Raw genomic sequence first — 14,571 nt, forward strand, 5'->3', positions numbered from 1 at the left:
GGGCCCATCCATCTGGCCCATCAAGACTCACTCTCATTTCATCAGTCCATAAAACCTTAGAAAAACCAGTCTTGAGATATTTCTTGGCCCAGTCTTGACGTTTCAGCTTGTGTGTCTTGTTCAGTGGTGGTCGTCTTTCAGCCTTTCTTACCTTGGCCATGTCTCTGAGTATTGCACACCTTGTGCTTTTGGGCACTCCAGTGATGTTGCAGCTCTGAAATATGGCCAAACTGGTGGCAAGTGGCATCTTGGCAGCTGCACGCTTGACTTTTCTCAGTTCATGGGCAGTTATTTTGCACCTTGGTTTTTCCACACGCTTCTTGCGACCCTATTGACTATTTTGAATGAAACGCTTGATTGTTCGATGATCACGCTTCAGAAGCTTTGCAATTTTGAGACTGCTGCATCCCTCTGCAAGATATCTCACTATTTTTGACTTTTCTGAGCCTGTCAAGTCCTTCTTTTGACCCATTTTGCCAAAGGAAAGGACGTTGCCTAATAATTATGCACACCTGATATAGGGTGTTGATGTCATTAGACCACACCCCTTCTCATTACAGAGATGCACATCACCTAATATGCTTAATTGGTAGTAGGCTTTCGAGCCTATACAGCTTGGAGTAAGACAACATGCATGAAGAGGATGATGTGGACAAAATACTCATTTGCCTAATAATTCTGCACTCCCTGTAGAGAAAGTTGAGGAACAGGTAAAACAAAGACAAGAACATGAAAAAGTGCCTAAAAGGCAAATAACTACAACACTGAGGAAAAAAAGATAGAGGAGATGATAGAAAGATGATATCATGATGTACATTACTCTCTGAACTTCATGTTTGCATATTGACACTAGAGTGGATCATTTTCCTTGGTGATGAAAAAAAGGTTCTGTGTATATTACAGGTACTCTTTACAACCATCATTAATATATTGAACATTCTATTCTGATTCACTCTGATTGGGGAAATGCAGTATTTTCAATAAATTTTTAGATTTTAAGGGTTACCGCTGACATGATTTATATAAAGGGGGGAAGTATCACTTTTATATAGTCGACAGATTATTCTTGCAGCACAGTGATGCAGGGGTTTCTTTGTGGCATGAAAACATCACAAAGATGTTGCTTTAAAGACATTATAAATGAATGTGCATGTGAATGCCTGCCTGTTTCTCTGTGTCAGTCCTGGGATTGAGTGGCAACCAGAACTAGCCAACTCTGAACTGGCAGCTGAGACATGGACTGAGAATTGTGTCTGGATTAGTGAAGAAGGCACCAGACGCGTAGCTTGTGGGGCTGTGAGGATGCCATTTAATTTTAATGGTGACAATTTTATTTGTCAGGTTTAAGAATGTGGATCCAGCAAATATTTGGCTTCATCCTTAAAAATGTGACTAAAATAAAATAAAAAAAATGTTTGCAGATTACCAGTTCATTGACTATTTATACAGGGAACTAAATATTTATTATGGGGAACCAAATGTTACTGCTCTACTAAAAGAGTCAGGAGAGATTTACACTTGTGGCCATTCATGCTGCCTTTTCTCTTTCCCAGTTTTTGTTTGGGTGTTTTAATCAGAATTTACACCTCAGTTTACATTACAGTTGCTGCAGTAGGTTTTGTTGGGGTAAAATGTTTATCTGTTTATCAAAAAATGCTTGTCTGTTTATTTCTATAAACAAAGAATAATCATTTAAAAATAATAAAAGCCATTCAGCTCAGCTCTACTTTATCAGAAGTAAAACTGTTTTACAGCATTAACTATTAGACTCGATCAGTAGCAGTGGTGGTCCAGAAGGACCAACTTGCTATTGTGTTCAATTTTTTACTTTCCTCCCAAATTAAACAGCTATAAATGAGCCTGAAATTCAAAACAAATCAAACTACTTCTTCTTTTTCTTTTTTTTAGTAGGTGCGATGTGTACACAGCTGAGAGAAATATTTGTGAAAATATGAGGACAGCTCCCCTCTGAGTACACAGGGTACAGTATAATCTGGGCAAGGCCTGGCGGGGTTATGTGCTTGCATGTGTGTGTTTGCTTAAGTGTGTTTTTGGAGGTCGGCTGCCTCTTCCTTCACTGAGCCCCTCACACCACAGACCTCAGTGAACCAGCAGAAGATCAGCAGCATCTCATTGCACGGCTTCACAGACTATTCACAGGTAAACAGCTGCAGAGTTTGATTCTGGTTTCAGAAGATTTCTAGTATATATATCAAGATATTCACTTTATTTATTGTTTAAGAGATTTCACTTTTGCAACATAGACAAAAAAACAAACAAACTACAGCATTGGTGTGCATTTTCTTCATTTAGGAGGGCGACATGAAGCTGCTGGTGTTGCTCGGTATTGTCTTCTGCCTCTTTGCCTGTCATCTCAGTGGTGAGTTTTTCTTTTTTTAATCCACAGAAAATATGTTCCCTTGAATTCAAGAGTTGGTGTGTTGTAGCTAAAGTTGAGTTTATTCATGCAGTGCAAACATTAATAAGTTTTAACACTAAGTTTGATATATGTACATGTAGAAATGTCGGTGAAAATAGCTGGAAATCATGTGATGTAACAGTGCTGCTGGAGAGGATTTGTTTTGTGTACAAAGAGGACTCTGACTGAGTCTCCATGATGAATTCCTTCTGGTTTAGTCTGTTTGTGCGTGTGTGTGTGTGAATAGTTAACAATAATATTTGAGGAGGCAGCAGGTATTTGTAGTCCCCTAGGAAAAAGCTCTCTTTTCCAGACCTGAATCCCATCTTTGTGCTCAAGGAATGCCTGAAATGTTAACTTTTCCCCCCCTTCTCCCTCTCTCCCTTCCCCCCTTCCTTCTCCATCTCCTCATTGCAGAGGCCAGGATCATCCCAGAAGGAGGTAACTTTTCAAACTTCTTTTCGACGTCTTCAGACATATAAAAAAGCTCAATGAACTTTGCATACATGCTGTACATCAGAAGTAGCCAAATGCGGCCGGTGAATCAAACCCTGCATTCTCTTTGAAATATATGTCCTATCATTATTATTATTATTATTATATCTGCATCAAAAGTTTTCTATAACTTTTCACAACTCTTCTGTAGATAACATTACAAGTACATGGCATATAATGTTTACAAATAGGAAAATGAACTGCTACATTTTTTTTATTTCAAATAAATATTGGGAAGCATTGTCATCCATAAATTAGTCAATGTCTTTTGGTCAAATGAGTCATGTGGACTCAACACCAGGTTCATCATGAGGGTTATTTGAAGACATTCAGTTTTTTTTCCACAGCCTTTTATAGCACTGAGCTCGACTCAAAGCAACTATGTCAACAGGGAGCATTCGCACAAAGGAAAGCCATTCATGTATATTTGAATTTCCTCCCCACACACTGTTGTTGGAATACAAGAATACAAAGGAGAAAGGGCGCGTCAGCTATGCTTGTCCTTAAATACTGACTCACATGACAGATGCTAAGTCATTATTTTCTCACATGTAGGCTCCAACAGCGGTGAGTGACCTCTGAGACTCTTGTGACCCTACCAAGGAAAAGAATTTCTCCACAGTGATATAAGCCTTGCTTATAAATGGGTGGATGGGGTGGTAACAGTCTTCAAATGGAATCTTAAAGCAACTTTAATAAACTAGAACACTTTTAATGCTAAAAAAAATCAGGATGCATAGATCAGGTATTTATTTAGAGAGAAATACTAGAGACAAATCATATTAGTTAATAATTTGGTCTTTTTAGCCTTTAAAAGGAGCGTTGATATGACATGCACATTTTTTTGTTTATAATAATCTCTTCAACTCATGACTTGTAGGAATTTATTCTACAAACTAACATTCAATTTTCATTTTAAACAGGCTTCTACCTGGACACCTGAATTAACGTTTGCATTTAGCAGTAAGAGCAAATATATGATTTTAAATGCAATAAAGATGTTTCTAATGAGCTAATGTTGGTTGTATCTCTCTGAGAGTGGTAAACACCAGTTCTCCCTTCCCACTATCACCTGTTATTTTTGCTCAGAGGGGGTCATCTAATTGTTGGGGGTTTTGCTCTATTGTTGCAGGGTTTTTTGTTGTTTTTTTTACTTTAAAATATGAGGCAACTATTGTTGTTATGATTTGCCAGTGTTTAGCTGTCAAAATAAAGCTTTTACACTTAGGATTACCTAATACAATACCATTGTTCTGTGATTGAGTTGGGACAGCAACAAAACCCTTTGCTGATCTAAATACCTGGTGGAAATGAAAGCATTGTAAGAACCACATTTTCCATAGAATATGTTAAATAAGTCAACAAAGGCAATGCCTGTGCAGCGCTGTGGTTCACTTTGTTCTAGAGATGGCACGATACCACTTTTTTATGTCCGATACCGATATCATAAATTTGGATATCTGCCGATACCGATATGAATCCGATATAGTGTGTTTCAACAAAACTGTTTGTTTTTAAATATCTTGCTGCATTTTGTATAAGTTCATACTCAAGTTTAAAACAACAACTACACTAAAGCTATTCTGTTATACCTGTATGCAAAAAAAAATATTTCATAGTTCAGCAATACTGATCAATCTAATAAACTTAAACCTACACCATCCTCCCTATTCTGGTATTTTAAAGAGTACTTAGCGTAAATATTAAGCAACCTAACTAATAGGGTTCCAACTCCTAGCAACAACAAAAATAAATAAATAAAAAATAGGGAACCACCCCTCACGCTCCACCTCATGATGCTTAATCGACGTAATCAACCTTAATTTGATGCAGTGTGAAAAAAAAATGCACAGAAATCAATTATTTTTCAATATATTAAAATATTAAATAGATTCAACATCTTTCTTCAACAAAACTGCAGACTGCACAGATGGTACCTTCCCAAAGGAAAAAGTACTATAGCTTACTAAGATAAGATAAGATAAGATAGAACTTTATTAATCCCTCGGGTGGGTTCCTCTGGGAAATTCGATTTCCAAAAAGCACAGCAACGACCGAAGTTACAGTTACAGAATTGTTATATATATATATATATATATATATATATATATATATATATATATATATGACAGTGTAACGAATCCTACATCCACTTCATCTTTTTCCATTGACACTGTGCCTTTTCCTACCATCCGTAATGATTCCAGTTCCTCGGAAGCTCAGGGCGACTGTTACTTTTTTTAAATTTATATATATATATATATATATATATATATATATACACACACACACATATATATATACATACACACACACACATATATATATACATACACACACACACACATATATATAAATACAGAGACAAATATAAATAAAATATACAAAGGGGATAAATAGAATAAATAGGAATAAAAAATAAAAATACAAGTGAATTGCACATTTCAAGTATTGAGTCTATTGCACTGTTGACTATTTACAAAAAGTATTGCACAAGGTATTGTACAGTGAGGTGAAGAGGCACTACAGCTTAGTTGTTCCCCCCTCCTTTGTCCTCCTGTTTCCCCTCCAGAGAGGAGTTAAACAGTTTGATGGCGTGTGGGACAAAGGAGTTTTTAAGTCTGTTAGTTCTTGTCTTGGGGAGAAGCAAACTGTCACTGAACAGACTCTTCTGATTGTTTATGGCCGTGTGCAGAGGATGCCCAGCATTGTTCATAATGTCCAGCAGTTTCTTTAATGTCCTTTTCTCTGCCACTGACACCAGAGTGTCCAGCTTCATGCCGACCACAGAGCTAGCCTTCCTGATCAGTTTCTCCAGCCTGGATGAGTCCTTCTTTGCTGTGCTGCTCCCCTAGGGTATACTAGGGTATATATATTAGACTTAATAGTTACTATATACAGTAATTGACTTCTATTCATTTTGCATCAAATTAAAACTTTGGGTGTCAGATAATTATTTATCAAAAGCTCGACATTTTAAATGAGAATAAGAAAGAAAAGTATGTCTTTGTGCCCCCTTTTCCCTGTTAATGCCCTATCGGCCTCCCTGGCTAAACTTTGCTAGATCCGCCCCTGCACAGTTACCAGCGTCAGCAAGTTTTGCGAGGTGCTTTCGTGATATTTAATGGATCGGATTACATTTTTTATTTTTCTCCGATATCCGATCCAGTAATTTAGGTCAGTATCGGACCGATACCGATACGTAATATCGGATCGGTCCATCTCTACTTTGTTCTCTGTGAAAAATAAATAGCCATTGCCTCTCTTTTCACTTTCATATGTGGGAAACGGTGCCTGTGATATATCAGGAGTTAAAAACACCTGGTGCTTTTCTGAATGTGTGAATATGAACTACTACCAAAAACTATATTTACTGCAAAATATCATCAGTAAATCCCTAACATGATACTTCATGGTCTGTAACAGCATCTGTTTGAGACTGTATGTACCCTGTCCTTTCTGACATGCCATGTGTCTTTCAGTGCCTTATGATGAACCACCAGCTGTTCCCTACTGGCCGTACACCACCTCTGACTTCTGGAACTACATTGAGTACTTCAGATCCATCGGTGCCTACAACTACATCAATGAGATGGCCCGGGCCTTCTTCGCCCACCATCCCATTGGAGACACTCTAGGATATGAGACCAATGCAGGCCATGAACACTAAGAGAGGTGCTAGACCCAAAAAAGAGAAAAAGTAATAAGAGCATGACATGAAAAAAAATGTTATCATGAGGGTTTATTAAAGGGAAATAAGGAAATTATTATAAATATGAAACAAAAGGGGGATGTGAAAAGGAACACAGATTTTTTTTAGTAGCTTAGTCACGTATATACAATAGAATTAGACATAAATAGCCCTCTTATTGTCATATAAAGTGCCACAAATAAATAAACAAACCATTCTTCAAATATGTAATGGAGTCTGAGATTTCTTTTAGTCTTTAGAGATCTAGTATTTTCTCTATACTATTGCTATTATTATTATTATTATTATTATTATTATTATTATTATTATTATTATTATTATTATTATTATCTATTTATTTGTTATTATTGTTGTTGCCATTTTTGCTTTAACAAGAGGCTTACAAAAAGACTCAAAATTTGCGATCACTATTTATAGTATATTTTGCAGGCTGTCAAAACAGGACTTAAATGGAGCAAACCGCACTTACCGTTTTAACTTTAAAGACTTGAACTTTAATTTGATCTATTAATTTATTAGAAATGATTTAACGTGCTTTGCGCGTGGTCATATTGAGGAATATTATAATCACCCATATTTTTCTGAGGGCGGACCGAAAGCGGCTAGTCAGCAGCGAAAACCGGGCATGAATTAGTGTTGCACACGGTTGTTCTGTTTACCACCACTTAAGCCTCGATAACTGCTAACGCAAACGCACCGTTTGACCTAATTGCGGCGGAACTGCTTTTAGAATAACATGAAGCCTGCAGTGGATGAAATGTTTCCTGAAGGAGCTGGTCCCTATGTGGACCTGGACGAGGTAGGTTCTCAGATTTAGAGCTTTAAATTAACCGGCGTCTAGATGTGCTAACGCTAACTAGCTCCATATGTTTAAAATGACATGAAACGGAAGCGATTAATATAATCGCCTAGCTTGTTTGTTTTTTGTTTTTGTTTTGGGGTTGTTGTTGTTTTTTTACATTTAACTGCGTTAATACGTTACATTTTGGGTTATTCAGTGTTCTTGATAGGAACACCTCAGCTCATCCCGTTAAATGCGTGCATGTCTATGCTGTTGCCTCAGCAAGAAGTATGATTTTGAGTTCACCATCTTTCTGTGTGGAGTTTTCATGTTAACCCCGTGTTTGCGTGGGCTTTCCCGGGTACTCCGGCTTCCCCCACCGTCCACAGACATATAGTTAATGGGGTTAGGTTAACTGATGATTCTAAATTGCCCATTAGTGTCAGTAGGAAGTTATCTTTTTCTATGTGTTAGCCCTGCTATTGACTGTCAGCCTGCCCATGGTGTACCCCGTCTCTCACCCTACGATTGCTGGGATAGGCTCCAGCTTTCATATGTTTTGTTTTTTTAAATGGAGAGTTTCTCTCTTGTTATTCCAACTTCCTCCCACATCCTAAAGACGTGTGTTAGGTTAACTGGAGATTTTAAACTAACGTAAGAGTGAGACTGTCTGGTGATCTGTGCTGGGTATAAGCCGCCTCTTGCCCTCTGACAGCTGAGACTTCAGTCCTAAAATATTGTTGTTGTTGTTTTTAATTAGTTTTAATTGCTATAACAAGGGTATTTTACAACTTTGGCATAGATAAGATTTGTCTTATCTCACTTTATATTGGGCCTGTTATCTTTAGTTTTAAATATAATTGAGTGTTTATTTTTTTGTTGTGTAACATTAAATCTTTGTGCTGGATATTAGTTAAAAGCTCTAAGTAAGCTCTGGCTAAATTGTTAATGTTAATTGCTTTTGTTTTCACTTGGAAGAAAAAAATCCCATCCATTTGCAACATTCAAATTTTCAGGTTATTATCTCAGAATTTCAACTTAATAACTGAAGTTTCAAGTTATTTTCTCAATTTTGAGTTTATTTCTCAGAAGTTTGAGTTGGTAAGTTGAAATTCTAAGACCTGAACTTTTAACCTGTGGATTTTGGAGGAAATTTCCATAGCATACACTGCTGTGATGCAGTAAGTGTAGCAGTTTGTGTACATGTAGATCTTTCTCATGTGGTATGACTGGTTGCACTGTTGTGTGTTTGCAGGCAGGAGGCAGCAGCGGTCTGCTCATGGACCTGGCAGCTAATGAAAAAGCTGTGCACTCCGATTTCTTTAATGGTAAGGGACAGGTTTCTGCATCTCTTCCCAAATTATTAAATTTGATGAGGATTAAATTTACTTCACTGATTCAATTTAATGAGGTTAGGGCTTACAGAGTCGAGCTGGAATTAAACATAAATCTTGTTTTCATATGGCACGGCTAAGCTACGATTCCTTAATTTGTCTCATGAGGCAAACAAATGTGATTAAAACACATGGTATAACATTCCAAAAATAAGCAACGGCATGCTCCTTTCTCTATTTATTGATCACATCTAATAGAAAAACGTGTGATGTTAACAAGTAAAAACCCATTTAAGAGTCCCCAGTTTGTAAATTTGCCTAGTTTAAGCAAGATTGTGTTTGCATGCAGAGAGGAAGGTTCTTTAATGTTCAAGGCAATAACAGAAAACTGGTAAACATCTAGATTTCTAATAGGACAAGCAGACATTTTGCCTTTCCAAAACCTTCATTTAAAGTTTAAAATACATTAAAAGTGTAACGTAAGGTGTAAATATGAACAACTCAAACAAACATAAAAAGTCAGCAAATAAACTTTCAAAGACGTGAAATAAACCCTATATGTTCCAGTATATTATTTCAGTAATTTGAAAGGCTGTGGCTGAGAAAGCCTTAAACCTGTTACCCATTTTCTTCCTTTAACCATGTTATCTTCTCACATTAACCCTCAGCAATCCCATTGTTCCCCTGTAAACACCAGTTTATGTGCAAACACAGACGCAGAAGACACACTATAAAACACCGAGCAAATCTGTTTTGTGCTGGCTGCCGGTGGAACAATTTTTGGCTCAGCAGCACATGACCTAGATAGAAAAGAGCTGATTGTTAAAAAGAGAGCGTGAGGGAAATGAGAGAGAAAGAGGATGGTAAAATGAGTTTATAGCTGCTGTCAGACCGAAACTCAGCGGGACACCTCGCCAGTCAGCTGCACACACACATCGGCACTCATCACCTGGGTCGTTAACACTGCTAGAACTGGTTCCCCTCTACCTAATAAGCTCTGTACTTAAGAGTATTGTAAAACTATAGATATCATCATATTTTAAAGCTCTTTTTTTAAAGTTGTTAGTTTTTTCCTGTAATTAAAGAAGGGGTTGTGCTGACTTGAAGAAGGCAAAGGTCCCCAGATCACATTTAAACGTGACAGGGTGAGTGCAGTTATGTTACGTCTTATGCATATGTAATAGAGGCCTTAGTCGTTGTATTTTGAAGCCCATTGCAGCATTAACACCTTTAAGCTCCGCTATAACTTGCTGTTCACACTTTGACATAAAAGTTTGGTTTGGAGCCAGAACCTCTTTTCAGGTAGTTGTAGTTGACTCTTTTGCCTCTTTTTCACTATAACCTACTTTGTTTGGCTTGACTTGATTTGACTCTAGTCAGTTTCGGATGTTTTCCATTAAATTTGGGTACCATCTCAGTGTGGGTGAAGTCATTATAGCAATGTAGCTCAAAAGTCCTGTGATGTAATTTGTACGTGACACAAACACAACAACAACAGAGGATATCAAGTTAATGTTATCTCTGGTGCTAAACTGACTGTAAGTCTCTGCACCTCGTCACTGGGCCATGGTGTTGCTCTGTGTGTAACCGTTCCTTGTTGCCAGGGATATTGAATTTAATTTTTGTGAATGAGTCACTGACATGACTGAATCAGTGATATCACTCCCTGGCTAATCAGTAGCATGCAGTTTGTTGACGTCACATTTTTGGTTTAGCTCAGTCTGCTTGGAATCCCTGCCTACTGGGTATTAAAAAGTACCTGGTACTAGGACTGGGCCATATCATACCGTTCATGGTAATACCGTTATAATGTTGGGCAACAATAATATGGGTAAAACGTGCATGCACAGTGCCTTTGTTTTCATACGCACATTGCAGAAAAAGCAAGGCGGCAACGGAGAATGAGAAGGGCGAAAGCGGATCGTTGAATGAAACGGATGAACCAGAATTGGTTTGTAAAAATGCTGCAACTTCAGTGATGTGGAACTGGTTTAGCTTTTGTCCGTCAGATACACAACAAAGCACTATTTTTGGTAGAGCATGCTAGCGGGCCGTCGTTATTACCGTGTTTTTTGAAAATACAGCACACTTAAAATCAATCCTTTGATTTTTCTGAAAATCAACAGTGCCCCTTATAATCCTGTGTGCCTTATGTATGAACTCTGGTTGTGTTTACTGACCTCGAAATGATTTTATGTCGTACACGGCGCTCGAAAATCTGTCAAATGTTTTAGTACGACTTTGCTGGAGTTGTAAAGTATTTTGTTTAGTGTCAATTATACCGTCAGTTATATTGTTATCGCAAATTTTCAAATGTATATCGTGATAAATATTTTTGGTCCTATTGCCCTGCTCTACCTGGTACCAGGTATTGTCCCCAATATGGAAAACCCTAATATCCGAGTCAAATCGAGCCAAGTCACATCATGCTAATTAAAAATGAGGCCATTGTTCTGGAGATTTCACTTTACTCTTATGGTCAGTGAATACTGGCTCTATCTGTTTATAGAAGCTGGATGACCATGCAGAACTGCTGGTTTATTTCAGAGACAGGGCTCTGTAAGTGTGGTATAAGGTCAATGCAACAGTGTGAAACATGAGATTTTTTTTTTCTTTTGAAGACAGATTGTGAAAGTGAGGTGTGTCAAGGAAGCTTTGGCTTTTATGCCATATTTTTACACCACTGAAAGTCATTACAGGTAGCCGAGGGCAAACTGTCCCTCATTACTGAAGACTGAAGAATGTTCACTTCGTCAAACAGTTTCTCAAGCCTGCTGTTGCAAATCATAGCCACCCTTTGGATATTTTGACAAATTAAATTTAGTCTGCAAACCTTCTTACATATGACCGGCATAAGTGGTTGCACAGTTGTATCGGTATTTTCTGTCTCACTATGTTGGTGCAGATTTCTTAAAAACTTGGAAGGTCAGAGTGCAGTTTAGACTAGAGATAACACGATACCACTTTTTTTTATGTCCGATGCCGATATCATAAATTTGGATATCTGCCAATACCGATATGAATCTGATATAGTGTATGTTTTATTCAACAAAACTGTTTTTTTAATATCTTGCTGCATTTTGTATAAGTTCATACTCAAGAAAAAAAAAACACTAAAGCTATTCTGTTAAACCTGTATGCAAAAAAAATACGCTGCACCCAAAATATTTCATAGTTCATCAATACTGAGCTAATAAACTTGAACCCTACACCATCCTCCCTATTCTGGTATTTTAAAGAGTACTTAGAAGAAATATTAAACAACCTAACTAATAGGGTTGCCAACTCAAAGCAAAACAAAAATAGGGAACCACCCTCTGCCTCGTGATGTTTAAATTAAAGTTGATTGCATTGATTAATGCACGTGTAAAATAAATAAATAAATATGCACAGAAACAAATTATTTTTCTACAATAATTAAATAGTACACAGTACAAGTACATTTTACATCAGATTAAAGCTTTGGGTGTAAGATTCAGACAATTATTTATTAAAAGCTCGACATTTTAAATGAGAATAAGAAAGAAAAGTATGTCTTTGTGCCCCCCTTCCCTGTTAATGCCCCACCTGGCCCCCTGGCAAAACTTTGCTAGATCCGCCCCTGCACAGTTACCAGCCGTCAGATTCGTAGAAAAGGATTCTGGTGTAGAAAGTAATATTAAATAAGTTCTAACAACAGCTTATCAAGCTTAAACGTGCTGCTGTTGTTTAGCCGCTGGCTTTCTCTCTCTAGTGCAAAGTGGGCCAAAAACAAAGAAGAGAGACGGGAGTCGCAACAGAAAAGCCGATCAGCTGATCATTGATCAGTTTCATGATTGAAGTAGCAGCAGGAGAGGGAGGGAGGGAGAGAGAAGAGGCAGTCGCTCCATATATCGGTTGTTAAACTTAACGTGGGAATGCTTTACAAACATTCAGAGATGAACTTACACATTTGCTTTACTTCTCGCGGGAATAACTTTCTCAGAGATGAAATGCCGGTTTGGTAGCGAGGCTCCAAATGCTCAACCAGACCGCCGACAGGTGTCGCATGCCACAGCCGCTCTATCAAGTAACGCATACTGGTCCGACGTGCTAAGGTGATGAGCTGAGTTATGTGTGATATTTAATGGATCGGATTACATTTTTTATTTCTCTCCGATATCCGATCCAGTAATTTAGGTCAGTATCGGACCGATACGTAATATCGGATCGGTCCATCCCTAGTTTACACCAAACAAAACCTCACAGCTTTGCATCCAAGAGCAGTTAGTATGCGGCAGTATGAGCACTGAGAGAGACGGATAATGGTCATAATTGTCATAACTGAAAATTCATCACTTAAGGAAGAAATGCTTGATTCATGCTTATGTAAGCAGGTTCAAATTTGTGCATTTGCATCTTAATGTATGTGTAAAATAGTGTCACATCTAAGGCAGTTTTAGGAAAGTTCCACCTTGATTAGAGGGAATGTAACTGATATTAATAGACAGTCCCCCATTCACTTGATAAGTTTCTGGTGACTTTCTCCTTCTGGCCAGTAGTAGTGGCACATGGCAACACTAGAGCGAACATACTGCCTCGTTTTGTTCCCTAAATGTCTTGTTAAAAGTCCAGTTATTGACCCTGGATGAGAAATCACTTGTGTGCTATTTTAACCTTTTAATATCGAGCTGTCAGAGCCAGTTAGATCCTCTGGTGATGAGTAATTTTCACACCAGTCAGACTGTTAAGTTTGCTAACTGGCCTGTTAGTTTTGTCAAAGTGGGGGAAAAGTCTCAGAAGAACCTCATAATGTCTTCTAATGAAGTCATCTGTAGTGGTTTAGACACCATGCGTTCTCCAGATGTGAAAATACTGGCTTTTTAGTAGTATTGTTATTTATTTTTAACCTCTAGGGTTGCAACTAACAAATTTTGTCATTAACTTGTTTTTTTTGTTTTTTTCCATTATGTCATTAATTAATAAAACAATCCATTGGCCGATTATTTGTTCCTCTTCCTTCTGGGGTTCCAAGTATATTTAAGTGGTTTCCATCTACCCAACACTCATGTCCCAAGATAATAAAATAGAAATCACGAAAAATTAAATGTTTCCACCTGTGATGCTCAGACCAGTCATATAACTTTATTACCTCGTTGTGTGAACAGATATGTAAATAAGAGTTTTCCTTGTCTTTTTAAGGCCACAGTTACACAGACCTAGAGAGCAGTCAGTGAAATCGACTCTTTTCAGAAGACATAAATTTTGCTTTGAACTCAGACTTTTTGCTCACACTCACAGATCAATTACTGCTTAGTGGGTAATTGGCAAGTGTTTGCAGATATGTCAGCATCTTCTGTGGAACTGCTCATCAACTTGTTGGTGAATACCTATTTTTTTTTTCTTAACAACCAGTGTTTGCCAGGCAGTCACCAACCAGTGTGTAGGTCTGCGTCACTGGGGTATAAGATAATTATTTATTTACGTATGTGTTGTGTTGGTGGTGCATTAAAAAAAAAATTCTTAAGTATCTACAGAGCAGCATGAATTGTGATCAATATATAAAGTAGATTTAAACTCTGTAATTCTTTCCTTGTCTTTGTTCTCCTGTTTCTTTTTGCAGATTTTGAGGATCTGTTTGATGACGATGACCTGCAGTGATGACACCTGTTTGAGCTGCTGAACATGTACATAAAAGGAATGAAGAAATTGCCCCATTCTCTCTACAAGTCTCTTATTTGTACAGTTTCCCTCGTGTAAATCACTCAGCCGAATATTGAAATAAAACCTTTTTGTTTTTACAAAAAAAGTGGTGGTGAACCAGGTGTCTGAATTCTGAGAATCTCTTACATTCCTGCTGAAGAGAAAATTA

At 37.6% G+C, this 14,571-nt stretch overlaps 2 protein-coding genes across 2 annotated transcripts; both read left to right on the forward strand.

The window, feature by feature from the left end:
• Positions 1–1,949: 1,949 nt before the first annotated feature.
• otos (otospiralin) lies at positions 1,950–6,823 on the forward strand. Its single transcript, XM_086305184.1, has 4 exons — positions 1,950–2,160; positions 2,314–2,380; positions 2,837–2,860; positions 6,397–6,823. The coding sequence occupies exons 2-4, from the start codon at positions 2,323–2,325 to the stop codon at positions 6,582–6,584; spliced, it is 270 nt and encodes an 89-aa protein (XP_086161310.1). The 5' UTR covers positions 1,950–2,160; positions 2,314–2,322; the 3' UTR covers positions 6,585–6,823.
• A 423-nt stretch (positions 6,824–7,246) lies between these two features.
• On the forward strand, positions 7,247–14,508 carry cops9 (COP9 signalosome subunit 9). The gene is made up of 3 exons (XM_086306694.1): positions 7,247–7,425; positions 8,663–8,735; positions 14,323–14,508. Exons 1-3 carry the CDS (start codon positions 7,363–7,365, stop codon positions 14,358–14,360), a joined length of 174 nt encoding a protein of 57 aa, XP_086162820.1. The 5' UTR covers positions 7,247–7,362; the 3' UTR covers positions 14,361–14,508.
• The last annotated feature ends 63 nt before the right edge of the window (positions 14,509–14,571 follow it).

This window comes from Aulonocara sp. 'chitande type north' Nkhata Bay, linkage group LG9 (genome assembly GCF_057382095.1).
Source record: "Aulonocara sp. 'chitande type north' Nkhata Bay isolate Kocher_YH1m ecotype deep benthic linkage group LG9, A_spYH_male_GT1.1, whole genome shotgun sequence".
Lineage (NCBI taxonomy): Eukaryota > Metazoa > Chordata > Actinopteri > Cichliformes > Cichlidae > Aulonocara > Aulonocara sp. 'chitande type north' Nkhata Bay.

Coding starts and splice junctions, on each gene's coding strand:
- cops9 (XM_086306694.1), top strand. CDS start 7,363: ATGAAGCCTGCAGTGGATGAAATGTTTCCTGAAGGAGCTGGTCCCTAT. Junction 7,426..8,662: donor CCTATGTGGACCTGGACGAG/GTAGGTTCTCAG, acceptor GTGTGTTTGCAG/GCAGGAGGCAGCAGCGGTCT. Junction 8,736..14,322: donor GCACTCCGATTTCTTTAATG/GTAAGGGACAGG, acceptor TTCTTTTTGCAG/ATTTTGAGGATCTGTTTGAT.
- otos (XM_086305184.1), top strand. CDS start 2,323: ATGAAGCTGCTGGTGTTGCTCGGTATTGTCTTCTGCCTCTTTGCCTGT. Junction 2,381..2,836: donor CTTTGCCTGTCATCTCAGTG/GTGAGTTTTTCT, acceptor TCCTCATTGCAG/AGGCCAGGATCATCCCAGAA. Junction 2,861..6,396: donor CAGGATCATCCCAGAAGGAG/GTAACTTTTCAA, acceptor TGTGTCTTTCAG/TGCCTTATGATGAACCACCA.